This window comes from Natrix helvetica, assembly GCF_964273705.1.
Source record: "Natrix helvetica genome assembly, chromosome: 1".
Taxonomy (NCBI): domain Eukaryota; kingdom Metazoa; phylum Chordata; class Lepidosauria; order Squamata; family Natricidae; genus Natrix; species Natrix helvetica.
Window position 1 is genome coordinate 27931129 of NC_138548.1, and position 27976 is coordinate 27959104.

General features: G+C 40.3%; 1 protein-coding gene across 2 annotated transcripts; it reads right to left on the minus strand.

Annotated features, from left to right (window-relative positions):
• Window positions 1-1129: 1129 nt before the first annotated feature.
• GPR137C (G protein-coupled receptor 137C) lies at window positions 1130-27860 on the minus strand. 2 transcript variants are annotated; one of them, XM_081939869.1, is made up of 7 exons: window positions 27258-27860; window positions 18989-19032; window positions 18162-18390; window positions 10481-10630; window positions 9255-9380; window positions 6426-6535; window positions 1130-5158 (listed from the first exon to the last, which is right to left on the minus strand). In XM_081939869.1, the coding sequence occupies exons 1-7, from the start codon at window positions 27618-27620 to the stop codon at window positions 4987-4989; spliced, it is 1194 nt and encodes a 397-aa protein (XP_081795995.1). In that variant the 5' UTR covers window positions 27621-27860; the 3' UTR covers window positions 1130-4986. The 2 variants fall into 2 exon arrangements, with proteins under 2 accessions (XP_081795995.1, XP_081795996.1); XM_081939870.1 differs by lacking the exon at window positions 10481-10630.
• Window positions 27861-27976: the final 116 nt, after the last annotated feature.

Genomic DNA, 27976 nt, shown 5'->3' on the forward strand with positions numbered 1-27976 from the left:
TTTAACTTAAATTTGTAAGGTAACTGTTGGAAATTTTATCACCCAGTTTCACTGCTCTGTCCACACACCACTCCAGCACAAGGTCTTAGTGTCCCAGTGTCTCAGCTTGTGACTGACCAAGAATGGCCGTTGTCCCTGCTGCTGTTCAAGAGAGCTTTCTTCAGATCAACAAGGAGATTGTGATTTCCTCGCAATTGACGAAGCACCTCTCCTTTCTTCACTCCCCCAGGGCAGCTTAACCCCATAGGGTCTCCCAGCAAGCAGTTGCCAACCCAGCAGAGATCTGCTATTTTCTAGCCGTTTTCGCTGCAACGTCAACCGGAAGTCCCAACAAAGAAAAATTTTAATAGGTGATGTTCCTACAACATGCTTCCAAGTGCAGTTTATTACATCTTGAGCACATGTTGAGGGTAGCCTAACACACTTTTTTTTTGTAAGCTGTATCTGTTAGAACAGCCAGAATGTCCCCTTCAAGCATGTAAATTCTGATTTGTTACAGCTATTTGGAAAGTCACAAATTAAAATAGAAGCTCTTCCAAAGAATATTTGTGGAAGTGCAATTTCACATACTTCAGAATTGTGATCTAGGAATATACAGTATGGATGGGGGGGGGGGTGTTTAACAACTTTCCCTAACCTATCTCCTTGTTTGGTTGAAGATATAAAGACACGTTTTAAAATAGTAGTGATTGACATCCTATTTTACTGGAGAACATCTAAAAGCCTCTTTCGGTTTCTGTTCTTTTAGGAGGTATGTACAAGTTGTTCAAACCGTTGGAGTTATAAGGATGCAGCCTTTGCCACACTTGTAGCCTATTTGAAAGTCTGTAGGCATTTGTACTTATCCATCCAGTCTCAATTGTCAGTACCTTTCCTTCCATCCCACCCCCACCCCACCACGATGACTGATGAGACTTCTTGGATGAGAAGTGAAATGTTTTCTTCTTCTTCCTCAAGGAAAAAAAACACAGTCCAGTTGCCTTTTGAAAAAGCTTCTTTGAGAGACCTTATCCAAGTTCTTTTTTCCCCCCCAAAGCTTATTTTTCTGGCAGCAGACCAGAAAAGTAATATTCTGGCAATTGGAAGATGTCAAAAATAACCGAAGAAGTAAAATGCAGTCTTTTCACAAGATAAAAACAAGCCTCTTTATTTTAAAATGTAACATTACAATTCAAGAGAAGGAAATGAACGTGGTAGAGCCAGGGTTGCCTCTTTTAGCCTCTCCAATGATGGGAGAGAAAAAGGCAAATAGTGCCAAACAAAACATACCTAAAATACCCCATTCTTGATAAAGGCTTAGTTTCTTGATTATATATAAAAAGTAGTAACCGATATAAATAAAACACAAGACTGGCCCTCTTCAATGCAGCCAGAATTTCAAGAGCCATGTGAATAAAATGGACTCAAATGCTTTAATAAAGAAACTCAGCTTATGACTGGAAGGAACAGCCATCTTCATTCAATGCAATTCAGTGCAAAGACAGTGTGTGTGTCCCTTGGCCTTAATGCAATAGCTTTCCCTCCCAAGAAACAAACTTAAAGTGCTCCAAGTGCATTATAAAACTGATAAAGGAGAAAGTCAAGGTATTGGGGGCAGAGAAAGGAGTAGCTCAACTAGTCTTTGGTTGCTTGTTGAAAAAAAGGGCAGACAATTCAAGTCTTGGCTAAATTTTTGCTACAAGTCAAGGACCAGTTAAGCAGGGAGGGAAGGAGAGAGGTCTTAAGAGCAGAGCCTTATAGTAATATGCTCAAGGAATGTTTGAAATAACTCAAGTTTCATGTGTCAATACTGAAAAAATTACCTCTCTTCTTCCTACCCCAAATTTTGAACATTGTGCAGCAAATAGTTCTCCCAGCACTTAAAATGCTGACTGCTGTGCACATGTGATTAATTCCTGAAGCTATACCTAGTACATCCAGGGAAGTCAACTCAGTGGGTTCAGCTTAACTCACGAGGAACAAAAAGGGCCCTGCAGCTGTTAACTGCAGAACATACAATCTACTTACATTGCAGCTGAAGTGAAACAGCTGTGAAACAGTTTGAGATTTGAACAACGAAGCACCTCAAATTCCTCCCAACAGTTTTGCAGCCATCTCTTAAGAGTTTATGCCAGTCTTCTCCCAAACGTATGGAGACTCTCAACTCCTAGATTTCCTCGATTATGACCCCTGGCAGCTGCAGTGCCAATCTACTTACACCTAGTGGAGATGGATGTTTTACACATACCAGCACTCTTCTTGCCGTAGTTCAGTTTCTCTTGTCTTGGTCACTTTAAGGTGTGTGGACTTCAACCCCCAGAAGTCCCTAGCCAGCCATGGGAGGGATTTCTGGGAGTTGAAGCCCACACCTCTTAAAGCGGTCAAGGTTGAGAAACACTCTTCTTCTTTGATAATCAGTCTTTGCTCCAGATGGATAGTGCTCCTAATCATAATCCCACATCAGGAAATCCATCTAATTATGCAGAGAGGATCTCCACATCATCTTGAGTTTATGTGCCTTGTAGTGAGGAAGATGGAAGAACTGACAGCCTTCCCAGTGCAGCCATCTTTACACAGACTTAGTATTGATTAGAAAGCAGCTATGGGAATTCAAGTACTTCAAAAGTATCCCACAGCTACTCTTTGGCCAAGGAGTGAGTTGTAATACATGTTAGCAGTAACAGAGGGAGAAATGATTAGAAACAAAAACCATTTCGTTTGGAATCATTCACCTCCAGTTGATAACTTCAATTCAGTTTTAAAATCCTCATTGAAGCAAAATGCTAAACATACTGTACAGTCCAAGAAATTATTTTCCAGACTTTTTTTAATATCTTCAAGTCAGTCTTGACTCCCATACACTGCCTGTACAAGACCCTGCATTTTGGCAAGGTTTTCAGAAATGGATTGCCACTGTCTCCTCCTTATGTGTGAGAGGAAGGTACTGGCCCAAAGTCACCCAGCTGGTTTTATGCCTAAAATGGGATTAGAATTGTCTCCTAGTTTCTAACCAGATGCATTGCCACTATACCAAATTGGCTCACTCTTACACTTAAGGATGGTTAAGCAATAGCTCCTTGTAATCTTTGTGGGCTATATCACTGGAGATGCTAGGGTTGTTAATTCACTTCTTGAAGGCAATAGGTTCATTTGTCCCCATTAGGGTAGTGTTTTAAGTTTCTTTTCAACTAGTAGCGTGCGGGATCCAATGGTTCTATTCAATATAGGCACATGTACTCTTTTCACAAGGGAATAAAATGCATTTGGTCCCACCATATAGAGATTCATCAAAAACGTGTTCAGGAAACTTGGAAGTTACCAAGAGTTCCACCAGGCTAAGATTCATACAATACTTTTAGGGAAAGGTCCTTTCAATTCTAAGACTTTGGGATTTCTTTTGCTCTAACCAGTTGTAAGGAAAAGGTTAATCCCAAAGCTTCAAGACAACACAGTTATCAGAAGCCATTTGTGAAATTATGGCCGTTAACACTAGCAGAAGAGATACAGTAGTTCTAATTCCAGTTAAAAATGGATGTACTTCAGTTTTCCACATTCTTCCAAGTTTCTCCATCCTTAAATCTTCCAGATGCATTAGGGGCTGTGTCTCCGTAATTCCCAAGCAGCAAGAAGATCCTGGAAGTTGATGCTACGCATCTAAAGGTCATCAAGTTGAGAACAGCAAATCTAAAAAAATACCTCTATAAGCCTCTGCTGCCTGGAGTATAAATAGGAATCGCACACTTCTGAGTGGGGGCAGATATAATTAACACTTTCTATTAGACTGGCTCTAACTGCAAATCTTTCAGGAGATGCATCCATGGCTACAGTTGCCCTTATCTTCCCCTGCTTGCCTCATCTCTTGCTGATCTCATTGCCTACTACTGTTTCCTCGGTAGGTGGAAGAAAATAAAAAGACTTTGCTTCACATTCCAAACAGTAGTTTTCTCAGTACCAGATGATGATGCTCTTGGGTGGTGGTTAAGCAATCCAGGAGCAATTTACATCTCTGTGGTTGCAAAGAAATCAGTCTTGCTTTCATTCCATTGTGGAACATCAAAGCAGTTGCCAGACAAAGCAGTGAAGGACATCTGTGCCAGTTGGCTATGCATCATCCCGAACAAGCCCACAACTCTCATAGGTCCATCCTAACTGTGACCCACTCTGAATCTGCTTTTCCAGTATAAAATAAATTACTGTTATTTAAAATGAAGTTATTACTGTAATGCTAGAAATAGGCCAAAACAACACAAGGACGCCGCAGGGAATATAACAACACATGCAACAATGGGACTTGCTCTAGCAATCTCAGTAATGATTGATGGCCAAACGTAACCACGAGCTACGTTAGCCTTGTGAGACTGGCACTTGTGCCATACTTGTAAAAATGCTCTCCAATAATTTAAAAGCAAAAGAGGTTCTTCATCCCACCCCACTTTCAAAAGTTTTCCATTGTTAAATATGTAGAGTTGTTTGTCACCATAGGAAGACAGAACAAGTTTCCCAATCAGAGATGTGCAATTTAAAAGTGTTGTCTGGAGCAGACATTTCATGCCATTGGAGAAGAAAGTTTGGGAGGAAAGAGAACTATCCCTTGGAAATGGTTGTTTAAAAGTGCAAATATCCATCTGGACAACAGTCATGGTCTGCTGGCCAATAAAATAGAATGCTTTCAGAATATGCTCTCCTTTGGCTTCTGTTATTTCCAGTACCACATAGCAACAATTTGTCTCTCCAGTCCAAAGTGCAGAGCTATGAGCCAATATTGTTCCATTCCCATATTAGAAGATCATTGGAAAATACTATATGCATTAGGGGGAACCTGGAGGTCACTGGGAATTCCTCCAGGCCTGAGATTCACCACACCTTCAGGGCAATGTCCTTTCAATCCTAGGATTTTAGGATTTCTCTTGCTCTAACCAGGTTGCAGTTATCAATTGTAAGGAAAAGACTGGTCCTAAAGGGTTCTTCACACCTCACAGGAACCCTTCCCCCAAAGCTACTCTATGATTAATTTGGTGGCTTTGGATGTGAACCGTGATGACTTCTGGATTCCAAGCTTTCATGGCTGAAGAGCAGCGGAGCAACATCCATTGGGGGTGCAACCAAAGGTGGAATCATGATGCAGCTGTCGCTCCCTGTCAGAGAGCCATACCACCCAGAATTCTGAGGAGTAGCCAAGCTGAAAAATACAAAATGGAAATTTGGGAGAGTAAGACATAGAAAGATCATATTAGTAAACAGCAGCATCAGAAATCAGGATTACACAACCTTCCCCCAACCTAAGCATCCTCCAAATGTAGACTTCACTTCTCCAAATTCCCACAAACAGCATGGATATTGGGGAAGATGTTTGAACATTACAATTCATGGCTATCTGCCAATTGTAGTTGGTGGGGGGAGGAGCTACAATTAAAGAACATATTTTTTCAGCAAAGGTGCCTAATTGTGGAATGCTTTGTACTGTATATGTGTGTGTGTGTGTGTGTGTGTAGAGCTTTCTGACTTCTCCTTTGTGAATGGCCAGACGGTGATTACTCCCAGGTTTGAAGTTACAAAGCTTTCATGTGTTGCTTTTGAGTTTCCAGATGTCTCATCTGGTTGATCCCCAGAAGAAATGAGATGTTGATTGGGCAGAGCCTTTCTCATGTTTATTCATTGTTTTTAATTTTTATTATCCCAGAATGGATATTTTTTTATTATCTATGCAGAACATACAGAATCTTTATGCAGATATTACAATAGGGCTTAGGCCAAGAACATTGGCAGGGTAAACACCTAAAATATCATGATATCCAAAAACGAGCAATTAAACCTGGGGTTCAAACTTTTCAGTGGTCTTCTGCCTGTAAAATAAATAACTATTGCTTCTGTCCCAAATCTGCACACAGTGATAGTACTGGCTTATATTAGAGAATAACTGCAGATATGCAGATCACTAGAACTCTTGCTTTGCATTCAACTAAATTTTTAACTGATTATGTAATCCTAGCAGCACAAAATCGCACCCCATCATACTGCTGAAATGAGGAATTATGGCTGGGAGTGAAACAAGTTGTTCGGCTCCAATGGTCAAACTGCATTTCAGAATCTTACATCCCAAGTGCTTTACATGAGTTGTGGTGGCGCACTGGTTAGAATGCAGCATTGCAGGCTAATTCTGCCGGCTGCCAGCAGTTCAATTCTCATCGACTTAAGGTTGACTCAGCCTTCCATTCTTCTGAGGTCAGTAAAATGAGGACCCAGATTGTTGGAGGCAATATGCTGACTCTGTAACCTGCTTAGAGAAGGCCGTAAAGCACTGCGGAAGGGGTATGTAAGTGTTATTGCTGTGGCTACATCAGGTTCCAACTAATGAATCTTCAGCTGAAATAGATGTTCCACAATCATCAAATTTGCCAGACTTTACTCTAAACTGTATTTCCCACCTCTTAGTAAAATCAAGTTACCTTCCTCCACCAAGCCTTGGGAGGTCATCATCACTGTCATATCTTCTTGGATTGTCAAAGAAATAGGCTCGTGAACTGTAACTGTGGCTGTTGATCATTCCAGCAGGTGCCTTTCAGGTTAAGAGGGATATTGGGGGGTGGAGGGAGGGAAGTTAAGAACAAAAGAAAACATTTGCCTTAGAGATCTGGAAGGAAAAATATGCCAGTTCTTTGCTTTTCCAAAATCAAGACATGCAGATATATACTATGTAATGTGATGTAATTTTTACTGCTCCTCTATAGTAGTTACAGAGTCTTCATAATAGGTGAGGGGAGGCAAAGTGAAAGGAAGCTGTTGAAAACAACTACTAGCGCATGAAACAATCTTGCGCAAGCCAATTAAGCAAAATACGACACATGACGGCAGCACATGCTACTGCTAAGTAACGAACAAAATTCAATTACAGTCTTCAGATCAAGTAACTGAAATAGTTGCCATTCCCTTTTGCAGACTGCGTTCTCCAGGGGCCTGCAAAAGCTACAGTGGAATTATACATTTTAAAATGTGAGAGAGCGGGGAAGTTATTAAATAAACAGCAATCATCTAAAATAATGCAATTCAAATCAACTAAAATTTTACTATATCTTAACATAGTTTTTTCCCCCTGATCCTGTTCATTTTTGAAATATGCCCTCCAACTTGCCATTCAAAAGTTTTAAAACAAAAGCTGTTATATAACAGCATTTTTCAATCTCAGCAACTTTTAAGACGTAGAATTTCAACTCTCAGAATTCCCCACCCAGCCTACATCTTGAGGAACATTTTTATACAGAGAGAAGAGTCTGTGAACCCTCAGAAGTACTCAGAATGCTGTAGTACTGTGACCAGCAATAAGCCCAATTTATGATGAGAATTTCTGAAACAGCAACATACAAAACACTATGGTTTCTGTTGTCCTTATTGAATGTACTGAGCCAACGTTTACTGACTATTGGGAAAAGTGTGTGAATTTGAGATACAGTAATCGGTGGTACTTCCTTAACCGTAATGACCTCAACCAAATATTTTTCTTGCTTGATCAGTCCCATACACAACTTTAAAATTATTTGGCCCAGATCTTTTTTGCAGAACTAATTCAAAGCAATGATTGAAGTTTTGACTTGAGCATTGGCTGTAAAGCTTCTGCTTTGGCTATTCTGTTGCAGACTCACTTTTGTGTTCAGAATTACTGCCTTGGCTGAATAACTCACATTTTCTTAGGAATAGATCTCTTGGCATTCTCCTACAAAATTTGTGTTTGTGAATCTGCCTTCAAATCATCCCCGACTCTTGAGGGCTCCATAAACAAATTCATGCCGTTTTCTTGGCAATTTTTTTTCCAGTAATAGTTTGATAGTACCTTCTTTCTAGTGGGGAGGAAGTGTGGGAGAGGGGGAGAGAGCGAGAGAGAAAGAGAGAGAGAGCAGTCACCCAGCTGGCTTCATGCCTAAGGCAGAATTAGAATTCCCAGCTCCACTTTCTAATTGGGTGGCTTTAACTACTATACCAAATCAGCTATGTAGAATTTGCTGGTAAATATAATTTGCTGCTAGATCTAAATGATTGCAATCTGCTTGGGTCCTGATGCTGCAAAGGAGTCTCAAACATGATACCTTCATCATTACGCTTCTACTTCACAATTGGGATAAGGGTCTTTTGCTAGCATGCTGCTGGCTTATTATTTTCTCCAGAAAAAAAAAAGTTTAATAAATATGGGTTGGGTAGCAATGTGTTTTCTTGACAGTCATCACTTCCTCCTTGGTATTTTTCTATTCATAGCATCCTTGCTTAGGGTGAACTCATGAACTGCAATAAGAGATAATGTAGGAACAGTCTCCAAATCCTTTGTCATTTCACTGGGACGCTTTGCAATCTCCCAGAGTATTATACTCTAAGAACCTGGGATGATATTCATTCACTGATTAGTTTGGAAAGAATAATAATGGAGTTGTGTTTTCTCTACTGTACACTATCTGTCTGACCATGGACTGATGAAGGTCAAAGTCTGTATCAATTGTTTTGTAGAACTTTCAATCATCACAAATATCAACAGTCCTTTTTCAAAGGTTCACAGAACTCTTTTGATCACAGCATGATTCATTTCCACCGATCTCTTATGAAAGCAGAATCTGATGGTAGCTGACAATGTATGTTTTTTTAAAAAAAGGAGGTAACCCTTCAAGTTTACATCTGATTGAAACCTCTGACTCAGCCTATCCCCTTATCAATTGCTGATTGTTTTAGGGCTTCATATAGTTTCCCAACAAAGGCAGGAAAAGTTGGATTAAAAAAAGGCATGACACAGTACATTGTTTTGGGTGTTATTTATCAAAGTGCTTTTTATTAATAGACCTACATGAAGCTCAGATCTCACAGATAACAAGTGAGATTAAAGGTAATCCTAAAGGGTTCACAAATTTTCTCTCAGCACTCTGTGGGATGCAATAGTCCCAATTCTTTTTTGTTTTGTTTTAATGATAGAGTACAAGGTTCCTTATGTGATATTTTTTCTTCCAATATCACATCATAATCCCGCTGTTCGTAACATACCAACTCTGTGACAAATCACCCCTATGAAGCCAGAAAGATGGCACAGTCCCCATTCCCGCCAAGGAGCAAAATCCTTGTACAGAGTTTGATACAAAGTGGTTTTCTATTCAAGCTTCAACTTGGGATGTCCTCTTTTGTCCCCAAAGAAACATTTTCATCGTGTTCTAAAAGCCTTTGCATGCTTTCCCTCCACAGTGTTCAGCATTCGTTTATTTTGAAGAAATAATTGAAAAAGAGTAACAGTTGATCCCAATCCATACCAAATTTTGGGCCAATCTTTGTGCTCGGAAGAAGAGTACCACAAATATGGTTGGCACGAACTCCCAGAGGAAAAGCACCACACCAAAGACTACGTATTCCTCACCGTTAACTTCTTTTCCTTGAAGCTGTAGGAACAGGACACGGACACACATTCAGAGGAAAATAACAAAAGTGCTTTGATGAGCTCTCTATGGAACAGCACTCAAAGATTGCAGATGGAACAACACAGCCTACCTCCCACCACGAACTATTTTTTTTAAAACAAAAGCTGCATACAACCACTACATATCCATATATATGTGTGCGTGTGTGTGTGTAAAATATATTAAAAAACAAATGAAAGTGGCAAGCCTTATAAATTCTCATATTCTGAACAGAATACTATAACTTACAGACAAGTCAAGTATTTTAGTTTCCCGTTGAGTTTCATGGTTGGTTCAAAGGACTGGATCTAATCTTAACTCCCAAGACACGTATTATTAAATTGGCTCCATTTTTTCCTCATTACAGGATCTTTCAATTGAGCCCCTTCCTTCCATTCTAGGAATAGCTTCACAATCCACAACAAAGGGTAGCTATCTCTTGGAATCCAGAGAAACCAAGAAAGAATGCTTGGGGATCTTTCATATCCTCTTGTTAGCCATAACATGGTTGGTTGGTTTTTGGACTGGTACAATATGTGAATCCAAGCCACTATGGTTTATAAACCATAATTCATGCCTTAGTATTGTGGAAAATCAAATGCTATGGCTTAGTCTCATATGTGAAACATGTCACAGAATAATAGCAGCAGTACTGGACTGCAACTGATGTTGGTTAATCAAATCATCATCAAAAAGCTCCAAAGCAGGATATTTTCAGTTCCCAATAACTGATACACAAATGCAAATTGTCTTTTATCATATACATGTACTCATATGTACATGTGTGGACAGATGGATTGACACGTGCATATCACATACTGTATCAATTTTGACCTGTAGCCTTTGACAGCCTAATCCTTTTGGATGAATTAGCCAGTTCTGGATAAGGCAGCTTCATTAGCTCATCTCAAGTTGCTTTCCAACATATACAGATCTCATTGTTGCTCTTCTCAACTGCCTCCCACCATGGTGCCTCCTTCCAATTACTATTCATTGGAGACACCGTGAAGGAAACAGGGGGGCAATATTAGTGTTCCAACTTAGATGTGATCTTTCTATAGAAGTGTGAAAAGCTTGATTACCTTATCTGAAAGATTATCCCAACCATAGTTGAATGGACTAGGTGCATGGTCTGGAGTGATCACTACCGCCACCAAATTATAAAAAGCTCTTGAAGAGTGTAAGAGGATGACAACAGAACCCACAAGGAGAGCTTGGCAGAGAGATGTGCCCTAGTTAAAAAATAATACATAAAGAGGTATTAAATACAGTAAGTTAACAAAGAGATATTTAAGAGACTCTATTAAGTGAACACCATCTAAAGAAAGCCTTGAGTATTTTTAAAAAGTAAAGTAAATCCTGAATGATAAATCTGACCCAATACAGCTATGTGGAACTAGATGTGATATAAAAGTTACCTCTTCCTTCATTAGCTTTAAGAACCCAAACACATAGTTGTTAGTAAAAGGAAGGACAGACCCTGAAACCTATTAGCTCAATTGATGAGTAATCCAATACAAAAGAAACCATTATAACTATCCTGAATAAGGAACAAAGAATAGGAGGAATACCACATGTACTAGATGATCTTCTTGTCCTATCTTTTAACACTTCAAAGAGAAATATAACGGTTAAGGTGTAAGACCATATTCAACTATGGAGCTCACTCGGAAATTTGGGCAGTCACCACCAAGAAAATGCGAGACAAAATAAGTAAAAAGCCCATGTGTACCACCTGAAGCTTCTAGAGCCGTGATGGCGAACATATGGCACACGTGCCTGAAGTGGCAAGCGGAACCATGTCGCTTGTCACACAGGACACCACCCGTTCCTTTTTCGGGTTTCTGCCGCATGCGTGCATGATGATCAGCTGGCCTTTGTGTGTTTGACAGTGCTGGAAACTGAAAGAGCTGGTCCTCCGTTTTCCAGCATGAGCATGAGCGCTGGCCAGCTGATTGTCATGCACGCATGCACACCAGAAACCAGAAGACTAGTTTGCTGGTGCTCATGAATGCGCTGGAAACCAGAAGTTCATTTTCCGCCACGCACATGCCCCCTGGGCAGCACCTCTTCCAGGTTTTGGCTCAGATGAGCGCGCCTGTGCACTTTTTGGCACTCAAGTGCTGAAAAGGTTAATCATCACTGTTCTAGAGGATAACTAATGCATAATAGTAATAAATTACATCCATGTTTAATGGATGTTATTTTTCTAATTCTAACATCTCTTTCTTCTTCTAATGTTCTTTCCTTAAACGTTTTGAGCATTGTCACTCATTGGTCGTCATGACACAATTGAGATGTTTCCAGTCTTCCACCAAACTCTTCTCTTCTGTAAGGCCCTGATTTAACTGGGATCCTCCTTTCCAACTAAGCTTTTTAAAATAGGGAAACAAACTATTCTCCAAGGCACCTGAGGGTAGAACAAGAAGCAGTGGGTGGAAACTAATCAAGGAGAGAAGCAACTTAGAACTGAGGAGAAACTTCCTGACAGTTAGAACAATTGAATCAGTAGAACAGCTTGCCTCCAGAAGTTGTGAATGCCCCAACACTGGAAGTCTTTAAGAAGATGTTGGATAGCCATCTGTCTGAAACGGTATAGGGTTTCCTGCCTAGGCAGGAGGTTGGACTAGAAGACCTCCAAGGTCCCTTCCAACTCTGTTATTGTATTGTATTGTAAATATATATTTTGTCATTTTTTGTTAATAAACATAAAAAAAAACTCAATATCTATGTGAACAATTCATTTTGAATAACAAAAAAAACCCACAATAAACAATAGTCATAAGATGCATATCATTAATAATAGTCACATACTATTATTGGCATTAGCTTATCCATACTAGAAAACTTTTCCTATATAATTATTCAGCCTCTTAATCTTTTTAGTTTCTAATCTATTTCTGTTAGTTACCCATTGGTAAAACAAATCACATGTTAAGAAATATTCTGTTTCTTCCTTTTAATGTTAATCTATCCATTTCTGCACATTCTAATATTTTTTTTATAACACTTCCATCTGAAGGGAATCTCTTCATTTTTCCACTGTTGTGCCAAAACAATTCTTGCTGCTGTTAACACATGTAGGATTACGTAGATATGTATTCCCTTTATTATACAGTTCTGGTAAAATACCCAACAGGAATAATTCTGGTCTAAAGTCAATATGCTGCTTTATGATTTTTTTCTAACCATGTATGTATTTTGCCTTTTGGGCATGTCCACCAGATATAATACGAACCCGGTATCTGATTACATTTCCAACATTTGGGAGACATGTTTTCAAACATCTCTGCCAGTCTTGCTGGTGGTATATAAAACCTTTTATATATATTTTCCTTATATGCAGTTGACATTGTTAATTTATAATTTATATCCCATAGTTTCTGCCATTTGTCTAACTCTACAGTATATCAAAAGTTTTTGGCCCATTACTATTATTATCATTTCTTTCACTTGTTCTTCCTCCATTTTGACACTCAATTAATAGCTGTATGTTTTTTTAAATTAGTTTTTCATCTGTCCCTAATAGTATCTGTTGTTTCTTTACAAAAAACATAAATGTTTACATCTTTCTCATACCTTGATTGTATTTGCATGTGTGGCCACCATGCTAAATCAATCCCTTGATTCAGTAGTGGGTCCCTACTGGTTCGGCCGAACCGGTAGTAGTTTGGCGGCCTGGGTCGCTGAAACTGACAGTGACCCAGGCCTGCTACGCCTGCCACGTCCCTGAAGTGAGCGTGCGGGCGCAAAATTGCACTTGCACCAAACCGGCAGCAATGCCAGCAGCAACCCATCCCTAACTTTATTACTCAGCTCTTGCTTAAAGTTTTCCTTTTTCATTCAAGATAACTTATAATTTTTTCCAAATTAACCACATTCAGATGTATCAGTGCTTCCATTGTGGACAGCCAGACTGGTATTTTCATATAATGTGTTCCTCTGATTTTTCCCATTACTAACAGTAAAGCATTTCTAACATAGTGTCTTTGGAAATATCCATGTATTTTATTTTTCACATAGAACAAAAATGTGTGCCACCCCAATTGCAAATCATGTCCTTCCAAAATTAATAATCTTTTATGCCTCAGGTTTATCCATTCTTTCACCCATGTAAGTGCAGAAGTCTGGTGGTATAGCTCACAATCAGGCAACCGAACCCCACCCCCACCTTATTTTTAGAGTCTTGTAGCATTTTTATTCTTGCTCCCCCTCCCCCCGCCAGATGTATTTTAATATCATTTTATTTAGCTCCTCAAAGTATTTTTTCCCCCAACTTTATCAGAATTGTTTGAAACAAAAATAATAATCTTGGTAGGATGTTCATTTTTATTGTAGCTATTCTTCCTAACACCGATAGATGCACATTTTTCCATTTCTCCAAGTTTCTGTCTGCGTTTCATGCTTATTTATCTGTATAGCATCTGCCAACAATTCTGTCATTATATCAGGAAGGTCTTCCTCCTTTTCCTCTTCAATATTTTGGACTCTCAGGAAGAAAGCGGCCTTTTTCATTTCCAATGATATCAGAGTTTTCTTTAGCTCCTTATTTTCCTGTGTTAGTCTTTGGTTTATCTACTTTTTTCTCTGCCTCTTCTGATTTCTTTCGGTCTAAGAGTCACACTGATTCAGAAATCCCTGTACATTTTGCTCTTCTTATCACCTCTTGCAGTACTTAGAATGTACTTCCTTTAAAGTAAAGGAAGAGGTCTCCTGCTCAGTCTTACATATGCTTGCTAGACCATGCCATATTTTCAACAACCATTTCACTGATTTTGTATCAGTGACATGCTTCTTCTACAATCAGAACTCAAGTCTGAAAGCAAATTACATAGCTATGATGCTATGTAACAGGCAAATTATTTTGCAGATGGGAGCATATCAGATACAGAAGTTTTTGATCAAAACACCCGACTAAAAAGAAAAGATTAGCTCTTGTTGTACTATTAGGCACCAGGATTCATGTTCACAGCCCCGTTTGGCCATTATCCTCTCCCTTGGCACACGTTCCTCCAGACCATTTCTTAACTACAAAATGGGAATCACTGCAATGAGATGAAAATAAGGCTATAAAATCATTCTGTTCATTAAAGAATAAAGTGGACTAATATCACTGAAAAAATTGCAATAATTCCCTACTGTGGAAATGGGTGCTTAGAACAGACACATTGAAAAATCTATGTCTTTACAGGAGATGTGGCAAAATGTAAATATATGGATTACCATTCTTCCTTTTCCTCCAAAGAAAAAATGTAAAGCTAGCTACATTTTCAATACAGTTGCAATGAAGCTCCAGAAACTAACTAGCATATTCTCGATGGGAATGTATTTCCTCTGCAACAGCATCTTGAAATTTAGGAGTGCTACCTAACCTTTCTGGATTTTCAGATGGCAACGGTGACAAAGAATGCATTTGCATTCACCATATCCAGCATGCCAGCTGTAGGTATTTCCAAGATGTTTGGACTTGGAACTGGATACATCTCAATTTGACTAATGCAACGAATTCTACTTAGGGTCACTGTTCATGAGCATCCGCAGGTTTGCAGTAATGCAAAACTAAATTGTTAATTGATGCAAAACTGGATTGTTAATTGATGCGTGATACCAGAAGCATATCATTTTCATTCTGAAGATTTGATTATCAGTTTTCTGCAGAACTAGTTTAAAGGTTTTACATGGCTGTAACTGCCAATCTCAGTATGAATATTTCTGGGCATTAAGGTCAATAGGAGAGGCCTTTACTTTTTTGAAACTATTTGCCAGGGACACAGGAGAGGATATTCATCTACACTGTTCAATAGTTAGAAGGCACTTCCTCGAGAGAGGTAGGACTCTCTCCTGAGTCAACTTCATGTTTGATTCCAGCTGCAGGGATTCCTTTTCTAACACAGGGCTGGTAATACTGTATGATATTCTACTATCACTGATCCAATCTGGAACTATCCTCTTAACTAGAATAAACTGCTATTGCTCATTAGACTTCAGCAGAAGACTGAATAATTCCAGACACCAATCATTGGTTTACCGAGAACCAGGTTCTTAATCCAAGATGTTGAGATTCTAGAAAGAGTGCAGAGAAGAGCAACAAAGATGATAAGGGGACTGGAGGCTAAAACAAAAAGAACAGTTGCAGGAATTGGGTATGTCTAGTTTAATGAAAAGAAGGACTAGGGGAGACATGATAGCAGTGTTCCAGTGGTGGGTTCCGGATCCTGTCTCAACCGGTACACTGCGATGGGGCTGGACATCCACCTTGGGCACCACCCTACGATGCTCCAGCTGCCCGGTGAGGTTGCGCAGGGGCGTGTGCGCAATTGGCCCGTTTCCCTCAAAAAGAGGTAAGGAATGCGGGCGGGTGGTTGGGCCCACCAAAACATGGTTCTGGTACGGTGGCCACTGCTCCCAGCTGCCACCAGTATGCCTGTACTGGGCCATACTGCCCGGAACCCACCACTGCAGTATTCCAATATCTCAGGGGTTGCCACAAAGAAGAGGGAGTCAAGCTATTCTCCAAGGCACCTGAGGACAGAACAAGAAGCAATGGGTGGAAACTAATCAAGGAGAGAAGCAACTTAGAACTGAGGAGAAATTTCCTGACAGTTAGAACGGTTAATCAGTGGAACAGCTTGCCTCCAGAAATTGTGAATGTCCCAACACTGGAAGTCTTTAAGAAGATGTTGGATAACCATGAAGTGGAATAGGCTTTCCTGCCTAAGCAGGGGTTTGAACTAAAAGACCTCCAAGGTCCTTTCCATCTTTATTATTCTGTTCTATTCCATAATATGAAGATGCTAAGAATCAGGACAATGCTTGTTTTCAAAACACTTTCCTGCTTAGCAGCCTTAATTCATACTTCGCTGATGGCTTCTGATTGTAAAAAGACTTGCATCAGCATTGTTTGCCACTTTGTATTTATGCAAATGAAATAGTTATTTCCAAACAAGCAGAATTTGCAGTTGTTATGTGGATTGCCTGCATGTTATAGTGAAATAGATATCTGACAATTCAAAGGAGCTTTTTCAGAGGGAACTGGGCTTTCTTGTTTTTTCTTTGAAGACATTTTGCTTCTCATCCAAGAAGCTTCTTCAGCTCTGATAGGATAGTGGGGAATGGAAGGATCTTGTCAGAGCTGAAGAAGCTTCTTGGATGAGAAGTGAAATGCCTTCGAAGAAAAAAACAAGAAAGTCCGTTTGCCTCCTGAAAAAGCACCTTTGGGACACCCATGTAAAGCCAGGTTTCTCAATCTTTGTCACTTTAAGATAGGTGGACAGCAATTCCCAGAATTCCCAAGCCAGCATGGCTGGCTGGAGAATTCTGGGACTTGAAGTCCACCCATCTTAAAGTGACCACGGTAGAGAAACACTGGTGTGAAGAGACAATAGGAAGCAAGGAGCAAGAATGTTGCACCAACAATAGTTAAAAGATATTGAAGGCAAAACTAAGTAACTGCAGAAAAGTAAGTATAACAGTTTTGTAACTAATGTATATTTTCCCAGAAAGCTCCATTTTGCTTCCCACTAGAGCAGTAATGGCGAACCTAAGGCACGTGTGCCGGAAGTGGTTCACAGAGCCATCTCTCCAGGCATGCCAGCCGTTGCCTGTTGCTCTTCCGGGATCCTTGTCTTCGCACAAGTGGGAGCACCGGAAACCGGAAAAACAGTTCCCTGGCACGCATGCACACGCTGGGAAGCTGAGCTTCTGGGTTGCAGTGTGCACATGCATGCCGGCCAGTTGCTCTCCGCGGGTGCATGCACACAAGAAACTGGAGGACCAGGTGATCAGTGCCCATGCGCACACCGCAAACCGGAAGCCCAGCTTCCGGTTTCCGGATGCACATATGCACTGGGAAACTGATCTTCCGGTTTCGGGTGCTTCCCCGCGTGCGTGCATGCACTCCCATTTTGGCACTCAGTGCTGAAAAGGTTCACCAACACTGCACTAGACTATCTTTTTCGCTTTTCATCACTAAGTGAGCACAGGGTAGCTTAAGTCTCTCCCTTACACTTCATTGGAATAGTCTCTCCCATTCCCCAGGGTCACAAACATCAAGATGGATGCTTCAACCATGCAATAAAAGCCCTGCATGGACACGCAAACAGAAACACAGCCCTTCATTAAGACTTCTTTCATCATTCCTTTGAGTTGGCTTTGGCTTTGCTCCTAAGCCAATTGTGCATTAGGAGTGAGCATTCTTCAAAAACTATTCCACACTTTAAAAAAAAGCCTATTAACTTTAAAGTATATTAATCCCTTGCCACTTTCTAGGAACTTCCTTACCTAATCATTAAACAAAAAGCTGCCCCAAGGCATAAAGCAAGCAGAGAATTTCTTTCAGAGGTTTTTAAAAGCAATAGGGAAAAACAGTAATTTGAGCTTCCATTGAAAGCAGCAGATATTATAGTTTAACCCAGCTGTTACTAATCTTTTAGGCTACTAGGATTTTTAAAAGAATTTTAAAAAAAGTAGGCCAACTCTCCAATCCATCTTGAAAATGGAATGCAACATCTTTGTACATGTCCCCTGAAAACAATTTTATTCCGTGTCTGAAATACAGATCATCTCCATACACCAGGGGTGTCCAAACTTGAGAACTTTAAGACTTGTGGACTTCAACTCCCAGAATTCCCCAGCCAGCCATGCTGGCTGGGGAATTCTGGGAATTGAAGTCCACAAGTCTTAAAGTTCCCAAGTTTGGACACCCCTGCCATACATAAAACCTGACAGGTTGTAATAGAGAAGGATGTGTTGCTTTTTCCTTACCTTGGACTCGAGGTAAACATTGGCTGAAGACACTTTGGAAAGTTTGCACATGCAGCAAGCTAACAAGATGGCCGAAAGAATGAAGAGACTGTCATTGATTAAGGCCCGGGCAAAAACCGTCCACCTTAGCTGATCCTCTGGAACATTATCTTGTGCCAATAATGCACATGTCAGGTTCACAAAGATGAAGAGGAGGCTTATAAATACAGATCCCATGTACAAGAAAGTCCTGGAAAGAAAAGAAAAAGGACAGTTGGTGTCCAGCACAGCTTTCTTTCTGATCCATTCTCCTAATCTTTGCTTTCTTCTCTTGGATTAATGATCATAGCTGAATAATGCTGCCTTTATACAAACAATGAACATGTTCGAGATACATTTATATATAGTGTAAGACACATCTCTTCCCATTCCAACATGTATCCCCATCAATCTGCAGGTGGACACCATCTGCTTAATCTGTTCCATAGCCCAGTCCTACTATTAGAAGTAAACCCACAGCGTATTTGCTCTGAAAGCCGTGTTCTTTGTCAAAGTGATATAATCAGATTTTTAAAAAAATCCTATTTTATACAAGCAACTTTTTGAGCTATTGTAGAATGTTATAAAGCAGTTAGGATTACTAGGTTCCATGGAAAAGTTACGCTTTGCTATTCATTAATTTGAACCATCAAACCTTCAACATTTGGCTTGGTGCAAGAATGCAAATTAAAAGACAGATGGCGATGCAGCTTCCGCTCCAGCACACTGGGCTCTTCAATTCACTAAAGACAACTTGAAAATATGTTGATTAATCGGCCACAATATCTACAGATTAAGGTGAAACTTACTTGTATTTGTTGAACTCAGCTGCACACTTGACTTTGAAAATAACCTAAAAAAAGAAAGAAAATGCTTTATTTAAGAAATTTGTGTGTGTGTGTGTGTGCAGGTTCAAGAATCACAGTGGACCAAAAACATTCTAATAATATGCAAGCACAAATACATAATTTTTCTATTGCAAGCATAAAAAGGAGTGTGAATGGAAAAGATGCCATGGTTTGCAGCCAATTAGCTATTAGTGGGAATTCAGAACTCAGAGCTCTCCCTAATGTTTGACCTCATTATGGTTCATTTATTTATCTATCCAGAACATCCACGTACTATATCTAAATGATGTTTCTATGGCAGTTTTCAAAAATGTCAAAATGCATAAATAAATGGAATATTTATTTATTCAGCTTAGAAGGCTGTCCAATTCTCAGCAGAATATAATATGAAAAGCATATTAAGAACAAATAGCCAGAAATGATAATGGTAGAGAAGAACCAAAATATCTCTGCAAAGACAAGAGTACTCTAAGGGACCCCATCATTCAAATCACATAGGATAATTTTTAAAGATTTTTTTTTAAATAAGGCACAATGTAAAATATTGACATGCGTGCATACATCCATTTATACATTATCTGTAAACAGTACAATCGTATCAAGTTCAGTGACCTACACAGAATCAAGTAGAGTTAGCTCTAAGTACACATGAATAGGTTTGAGTAATAATGCTGTTCTATTCCTATCTATACTGTCATAAACTCCAATATAAAAACACAGCCTAAAACATGGAGAATATACATGATTCTTTACTTGTTCCTACAATTTAAGGCTGTATCTACAAGCCAGCCCTGGGGAAGTGGGATTCCATTCAGTGAACCATCTCCAAATCTAGATGTTACAACTGACAGTGATATATACTTGCAATTAACAGGAATAAAAAACAAAAAAATCTCACTCCTTTTATATTAGAATCTTTTAGAATAGAATGAGCTGGAAGGGACTTTTGAGGTCTTCTAGTCCAGCCCCCTGCTTAAGCAGGAGAACCTATGCCCTTTTAGTACTATCTGGACTCTTCTTAAAAACATTCAGTGATGGAGCACCCAAGATTTCTGAAGGCAAGCTATTCCACTGGTTAATTGTTCTCACTATTAGAAAGTTTCTCCTTAATTTCAGGTTGCTTCTCTCTTTGATTAGTTTCCAACCATGTTTCTTGTCCTGCCCTCTGGTGCTTTGGGGAATAATTTGACCCCCTCTTCTTTGTGTAATATAAATATTACCAATTTATTAAACGTTCACAGAAAAAAAATGCTGACCAATTCATAATGAGCAGTTTCTGGTTTCTAAATTAAGATACAATACAATACAATAGCAGAGTTGGAAGGGACCTTGGAGGTCTTCTAGTCCAACCCCCTGCCTAGGCAGGAAACCCTATACCGTTTCAGACAAATCGTTATCCAACATCTTCTTAAAGACTTCCAGTGTTGGGGCATTCACAACTTCTGGAGGCAAGATCTTAAAATATTTTTTCCTCTATGACTTTATTTCAAGCATTGATTTCCATTATACGCAACCTTTCAAAGGGATCAACAGATGAAACAATATAAAGGATCCCAATTAAAACTACTGTAGATCAACAAGTACAAATGTATTGCTTGTATGCATCTAGCAGGTCTGCTCCATTAAGTCCTCTGGAGCACTACATTGTTGAAAGCCATGATTTCAATGTGAACATTTGGGGTGAAAAATTGTAACTGAAATAGAATGGCTAGCTTTTATTCTATTACTCTCCATGTTGAGATTCTCAGAAGTCAAGACAATTTGAGAGAATTCCAGTTCTGCATTGGTATTTTTTCATACAGATAGTCTTTGATTCACGACGCGTCACTTAGATATGACAGACCTGAAAAAGGGAACTTACAACCTGGATCTGAAGTTCCAATACACATTCCCCCCCCCTCACATGATCACACTTCAGGCACTTGGCAACATGAATGCATTTATGTTCATTTGCAGCATCTCAGAGTTATGTGACCATGTTTTATGATGGTTTTGCTGAAAACAAGCCGTTCTGGTTTTGGGCAACACCATGCTATAGTGAATAGTGGGTTTGCTTAACCATCACCACAAAAAAGGTTGTAAAATTGGATCAGTCATGTGATTGACCCATTTTATGACCATTATGACTTATAACTGTAATAGCTAGGCTGTGTTACTGTTGTAACTTGGGGACTATCTGCAACATTTTCTTAACTACCTGCATTATAGCTTTGATGCAATGCTTCCCATATTGTGGAACTATTTCCAGAACAATCCTTGGGTAGAAGATAAATATCATGGTTTTCTACTGTAAAACAGATGATGATCATCCCATGTCCTAATATATTGCTTGGCTCCATTCTATAAAATGCAGAAGGGATTTGGCACAACTATCTCTGACCTCTGATTCCAGGTTTTAGCCTTGGGAGCCATATCAGGAAATATGCTGGGCCAAGATCTGGCAAAAGAAGGAAAACAGGATGACCTCTAACCCCGATAGCTAAGGTACTTTGGTGGGAAAAAATGGTTTAAAATCAGAGTGCACAAATACACATTTTTATTTGGATACAGCTATCTATTTAATTGAACAATGTAAAAAGCCCTTACCAGATTGTGGTAAAAATGGTCTTTTGGAGTAGATAGGAAGGAAGACAATACAAACTTTTATTTAATTGTGGTAAACACAGTTGAGTAGAATGTATATACTGATAGAGTGATTATATGCTATCATGTTGGAAGCAACTTAGTGATCATATAGATTATCTCCATAATGATCTGTCCCTAAACCTGTTATTTTAGATCTTCCAATGGTGCACACATTGCCACTTTAACTGGCTCCTTCTATCTTGCTGCTGGTTGTCCTTTAGATATACTTTTAAGAGGAAACATATAGAACTTAAACACATGCATACTTGCAAGAGGAAACTATGAACTTCCCAACTTTTAACCGTTAACTCCCTTAAGTTTTCAATTACTGGAAAAGGAACTCATCAGAATCTAGTTACTGGTGGGCTCACATATCCTTTTCTCCATTAGCCATAGTTTGTTAAATAAAAGAGAAGCAAATCTCTTTACCTGATAAAGATGTAACTCCCACAACACCCAGATAATAGCGGGGCTTCAATATTATATGATTATATCTCCCCAAGTTGACAGACTTGGAATCCCTTTTTATTACCCCACACTTTACTAGAGAGATGGCATTTAATGACCTATTGTACAGAAGATTCAATTTTTTTTAAAAAAAGGTTCTGAAGATATTGTAAATACTGCTTTCTTGCTGTTGGGTTTACATTAAGCTTACTTCAAGTTAAACATCTGTAAGAATTAGGTCCATTCTGGCTCTTTGTCAGACAGAGCAACAATCTGTAAATGTGTGGGCTCAGAGGAGGCAAGAAGGTGGCAGAGAAAGCAGATCTGCAAGCAGAATTTTAGTCTGCAAGGAAATGCCACCTGGCTGACTTCAGTCTATCAATGTGAAGGCTTCTTTCTTATCTTTGTTTTCCTGTTGGCAGGTCCTACGTTCCATGAAAAGTTGGTAGTAGCACTCAAGCCGATTCTCTGATTGACATTCCGAATTCAAGGACCATTGCAGGTTCAAAAAATGTCAAGTCTTATTTGGGAAGTTCTCAATTCATTCCACCCTCCACAGGATGAGAGCAAGCTATTAAAACAGCCCCTACTTGATAATCTTGTCCACGTATAAGGTTCTACATCGTATTTCTAACCTAATGAAGGCTCTCCACTTCAGATGGATCCCTCAAGATGTGACTAATGTGTTTCCTCAAAAATACGACCTACTCAGAAAGTAAGCCCTAGCTTGATTTTTACACATACACACAATATAAGCCCCAATTAAGATCCTGGCCACTCCAGTGTGCAGAGGTAAAACTTAAGCTAAGTGGGGATGGAGCTGCCCTACTACTTACCTTCGGACAGTTGCAGCCAGGCCTCGTACACCTCGGCCTATTTCTTTTGCTGCAGCCAGCAAGGCTTTCCTGAAGGCCTCTGTAGCCAATAACAGAGCTCTGGATGTATCACGAAAGCCTTGATGGCTGCAGAAGAAATGGGTTGAGGTGTGTGAGTCTTGGCTGCAACTGTCCGAACCCGAAGAAGTTCCTGAAGGCCTCTGAGAGCAAAAGGAAGGCCAGGGGTGATGCACGCAAGTGAGGTGAGTCAGTGGATGAAATCCACCTAGAAAATAAGACCTGGTGCCTTTTTTTGGTTGCAAGGCAGGGTCTTATTTTTGGAGAAACAGAGGTACTGAGCTGAGCACATGGGTGGGAACTGACATCTACCCCATCTATCTACTGTTCTTAATTGCAAAAAGAGATATACTGAGTGACTGAAAACCTGCACCGAATCCTCACATGTACCAGAGTGTAGCTTGTATACAAATGAATTAAATGTAAGCAGGCAAAATTAACTTTCTAGGCCAAGCAGAAGGACCGCAAACACCGAAACATTTTTGGTCAATATTTTTTCCTAAGAAAAAGAAATCTTAGCTTTGATCATTTGTACAAAAGAAAGGACCAATGCTGTCTCTATTATCAGGAAGGCATTCATCTTGTGGGTAATCCAGAGAGCCATTTCCAGTTCTAACTGGGAGAACAAAATATTGATTTGTGGGGGGTCCACATTTCTCTGGGTTTGTTGAACTCAGTTCCAGCAATACCTTCATTGGCCAGGCACTGTCATCTTTAAGGTTGCAGGCTAGAAAATGTTCCACTTCAGGTATTTTCACATAGGAGTAGTAGCACATTAGGTAGTTTCAAAGTTGTATGAGGCCTGATTGCCCATGTTCCCAATATTCCCATAAAAATAATTTTTCCTACACATCAGAAAATTTAGTTTCTTTGAATACTCTATTCAAACCTTATCTAATAAGCTAATTTTGCCCCCTACACACTCAAGTAACGTAGCCCATATACTTATACAGACACTAGATACTGAATAAAGTATTTCGAATCATATTTCTCTACACAGGATTGTTTTTGTTTAATTCAAAATATTTCAAAAACTCACATCTCTGCTTAAATATATAGAAAATTTCCCTCCTCTTTGCCCCATTTATATCAGGACTCTCCCTTACTCTGTTACAGGGTCTGCGCATTGTCATTGGGGCTGTCTGGCTAAAGAAAGTAAATGAAAACAAGACGTCATAGCTTAACATGATGTGTGAACCCAACCTTTTCTAAAACACTCCTTTCCTTTGTATTTAAAAACATTTCCTGCCATACACACATAAGAGCTCATATACAGTATTTTATATCTCAGAGAAGTATAATACGTAGCACATGTATTTTAGAAAAGGTGGCAGGAGAGATGATTTCTGAACTCAGCAAAGCTTTCTGCACCACTCTCTCTTCCCATCTGTGATATTCTATTTAAATATGTATATTTAGTTCAAGTGGTGACTTTTATTTAATTCTCCAGCAAAGGCACTGCCTTTTCTACCTGAGACATTTTTGAGCTTGGCATCTCTAATCTGTAAAATTAATATTTTTAAAGTCCTGCATCTTCATGCCCAGTTCCCAACTACACTTTATTTGCACGAAAGAAACTTACCAGAGATAAAGTTGTTCATTTTGTGTACATTTAATCTGGATGGAATGGCAGTATTGCTTGAATTGGGGGCCAAATGTAAATGGTTCAGAGGGCACTGAAATAAGCTGTCTCGATTCTGTTGAACTTGATTTGTGGCCAACCAGGTTGGCTGCGGATTAATCTCACCCAATCTTCCATATCCTGCAAATTGCAATGTTATTGGCTATGTGCTATTAGGTATTTCCCTTAATAATTCAATAATTCTAGTAATAATTCAAGAGTGAATTTACTTTTATAGGCAAAATATATGCTCAAGGAGATGGGTATAAAGTCCACAATGGCAAATTTTGCTCAAGGACTTGATCTTAGTCCCTACTCTTCTGGATTACAGATCTTTCAAATCGGAATCATTTTCTTCAGCATTGGCAAAATTAAGAATGTTTATTTATTCAACTTAGATGCTGCCTATCTCGTCTGGAGGCGACGTCATTCATTTATCCTAAATTATTGCTCAGCCTCTGTTCCACTGATTTAGTCAGCTCCCATTCTACCCAGAATTCTTGGGATTCATGTTACATTGGGATTTATCAAACATTTATCGTGGATTGTTACTATCTCTTCATAATACCTGCTCACACTCTTAAACCTTAACAAGATGGATACAGTTCCTAGTTGAAGTGCAGTCATTCCCCAGCCTTCTCCAATTTGGTCTCCAGCACAACAGATGAATCACAAATCCCATCAAGTTCCCCTATTTCTTAATAGGAAACAAATTTAGGTTTCCATTTTTTTTTCTAAAAGAAAATGACACAAATTACCTCCCTTGAAGGAAAGAGGAACAAACTGTGTTGCATTATTGGTTTTCTTTAAGCAATCAACCAACACCAGAGATCTGACTCCATATTACAGCTGGTTATACTACTCACATATTTTGTCTGTTCATTGCAATGGGTTATTTTAAAAATGGGCCAATACAGTAGAAGTGCTGCAGATTTCAGAAGCTATTTGCCTCATTGCGTTCCTTTCACACAGTTAATCACCTTAAGAGTTAGGGTAGGTGGCCCGTTTCCCTTTTTGTGACTTTTGGAACTGTCGTTTATCACGCTCACTGAATACTGACTGCAGAGTTCACAGTTTTCCCGTGTTTGTTAGTGCAAAACAGCACCAAGCCTTGAAATGCCCAGTTTAAAAACAACCACCTTCTCCATTCCAATTCCACCCACGTGTGAGATGTCAGCCAGTTTGAGCTCCCTGTCCTCCCAAAAATGTTAAGGCTTGCTCACAAAACAAACATTTTCATTTTCATGGCAAGAACAGCAGCTCTCTTGTGCTCATCATGTGAACAGCCCTGAGTTTCTCAGAGAATGAAGTCATTGTCGAGACCGCCTCCTAAGTGACAATACAGTTTTGCAGTGGGAGGGAAAGGATGGTCTGCAGGTTTGTCCGAGAAGTAACCATTTCCCCATAATAACGGGAGGAAGTGGAACATAAAGATGATACATGCCGTTGGTAGAAAAAGTTTGCTTAGATTGCTCACCAGGCATGCATAATTGAAACCAAACAAGCTGTAATTTCAGGTACTTTGCTTGAAAGTAAACCATCCATCTTATAAGGGAAGATGCAGCTAAGAGAATAGATGGTATTATGGCACAGGCACTATTATCTTTTCCAAGTGTCAAAAAATTCTTTGTTGTTTAGGCATAAGATTGCAATGTAGGACCCTAAAAGGCCATCCAAACCTTGCTGCAGCTGTAAGGATTTGGCCATTGGCTTTATTTCAATAGATGAGGAGTTCACAGGAAGCTAAAAAGCAAAGATGACACTAAGGATTTGAAAACAGCTGATCAGCAAGCCTCGAGGAGTGGGTGGGGGGAAGGCTTGGAAATGAACCCAGTAGCCACACAAAGATCATATCAACATTTTAGATGTGACCCGGTCAGATTAAAAAACAAAATTAAGCCCAAACTACCATATACTGCAAGATGCTGTCTTCTGCAGCAAAAAAAAAAAAAAAGGAAAAAGAGGGGTTAGGGAGAAAGAGCCAAGTCTCCCCCCAGAAAAAATAGTATTTTAAGAAAGGCAGCAACAATAGGAGGTGGAGAAGAAAGCCCAAAGCAATGACGTAATGGCTGTCAGCCGTCCCTATCCCAGCTGAGCAACCGAGGCTGTTGCTTATTCGCTTCACTCTTAAAGAAATAGCAATCTACGCTTTCCAAAGAAGTCGCCGCATTAAAACTGTGCTGCATCCAGAACCAAGGGGGATTTTAAAAATTATTATTATTTTGGAGTGCACTTTAAAGGGCAACATTTGTCACACCGCAAGCCTCCCGGTCCAGCTCTACTGTATGCCACCCCCGGGGAGGGCGCTTTTTTTTTTTTGCATCGGAGCGCCGTTTGGCTCGCCTGGTTAACGCGCTCGACCAGGGGCTCCCCGAAGCTTGTTTGTTCGTTGAGAGACAGTAGTAGGCGGAGGGAGGGCAAGTAAACCACCGAAAGGCGCTTTTTTTTTTTTTTTTTTGCAGATGCACCAGAATGTGGTAAACATGAGACAAACGGCGGAGAAAAAAGCAACACGCAGGAGGGAGGGGAGGCGTGCCCGGCTGGCCGCCTCTCCTTGTGCCCCCCCTTCTCTTCTTTACGGGCAACCCCCGTTGCAAATAGTTCAGGGCCGGCGCCGGCCAAGCTGAGCTGACCACTTACTTACCTCGGCGAAGTAGAGGTTGAGGAGGCAATTGGTGGCGAAGAGCAGGCAGACCGGGAAGCAAAAGAGCAACCAGTGTGGGAAAGGCTGGAGCCGGAGCTCCACGGCTCGGGTGGACGTCTGCAGGTAGAAAGAGAAGAGGACGGTGCGCAACGCTGCCCAGAGCAGGCAAAGGAAGAGGCACACGGTGCGGTAGCTCAGCCGCTTCTCCCGGTAGTAGAAGAGCAGCCAAAGCTGCAGGTAAGTGAAGAGGAAGAGGCCGGCGTAGAGGAGCGTGTACAGGACGCTCAGCCCCAACTCCAGAGCGGGGAAGGGGGGAGCAAGAGGGTCGGACCCGACGAGCCCCATCGCTCCCGGCCCTACCATAACCGGAGGGGGGGGAGAGAGAAGGCGGAGCGAGTGTGCAAAAAATAAAACAAAATGAGATTAAAGTGCAATTTCAGGGCCGCGAGGAGGAGAGGGAGGGGGAGGGGGGTTGCCGTCCCGCTTCGCTCTTTGCAGGACGAATCAGAGAGCCATGCAAGTCGCCCGGAGAGTGGGGGGAAACAGCCCCGCCGCCCTCCCTTTGTCCTCTGCCCGCCCGCCCGCCTCTCTCTCTCTCTCTCTCTCTCTCTCTCTCTCTCTCTCTCTCTCTCTCTCTCTCTCTCTCTCTCTCTCTCTGCAGCGCCGGCTCCCTTTTGCCGAACCAACTCTTGCTCCCGGAGAAACAATCAGCTGAAAGC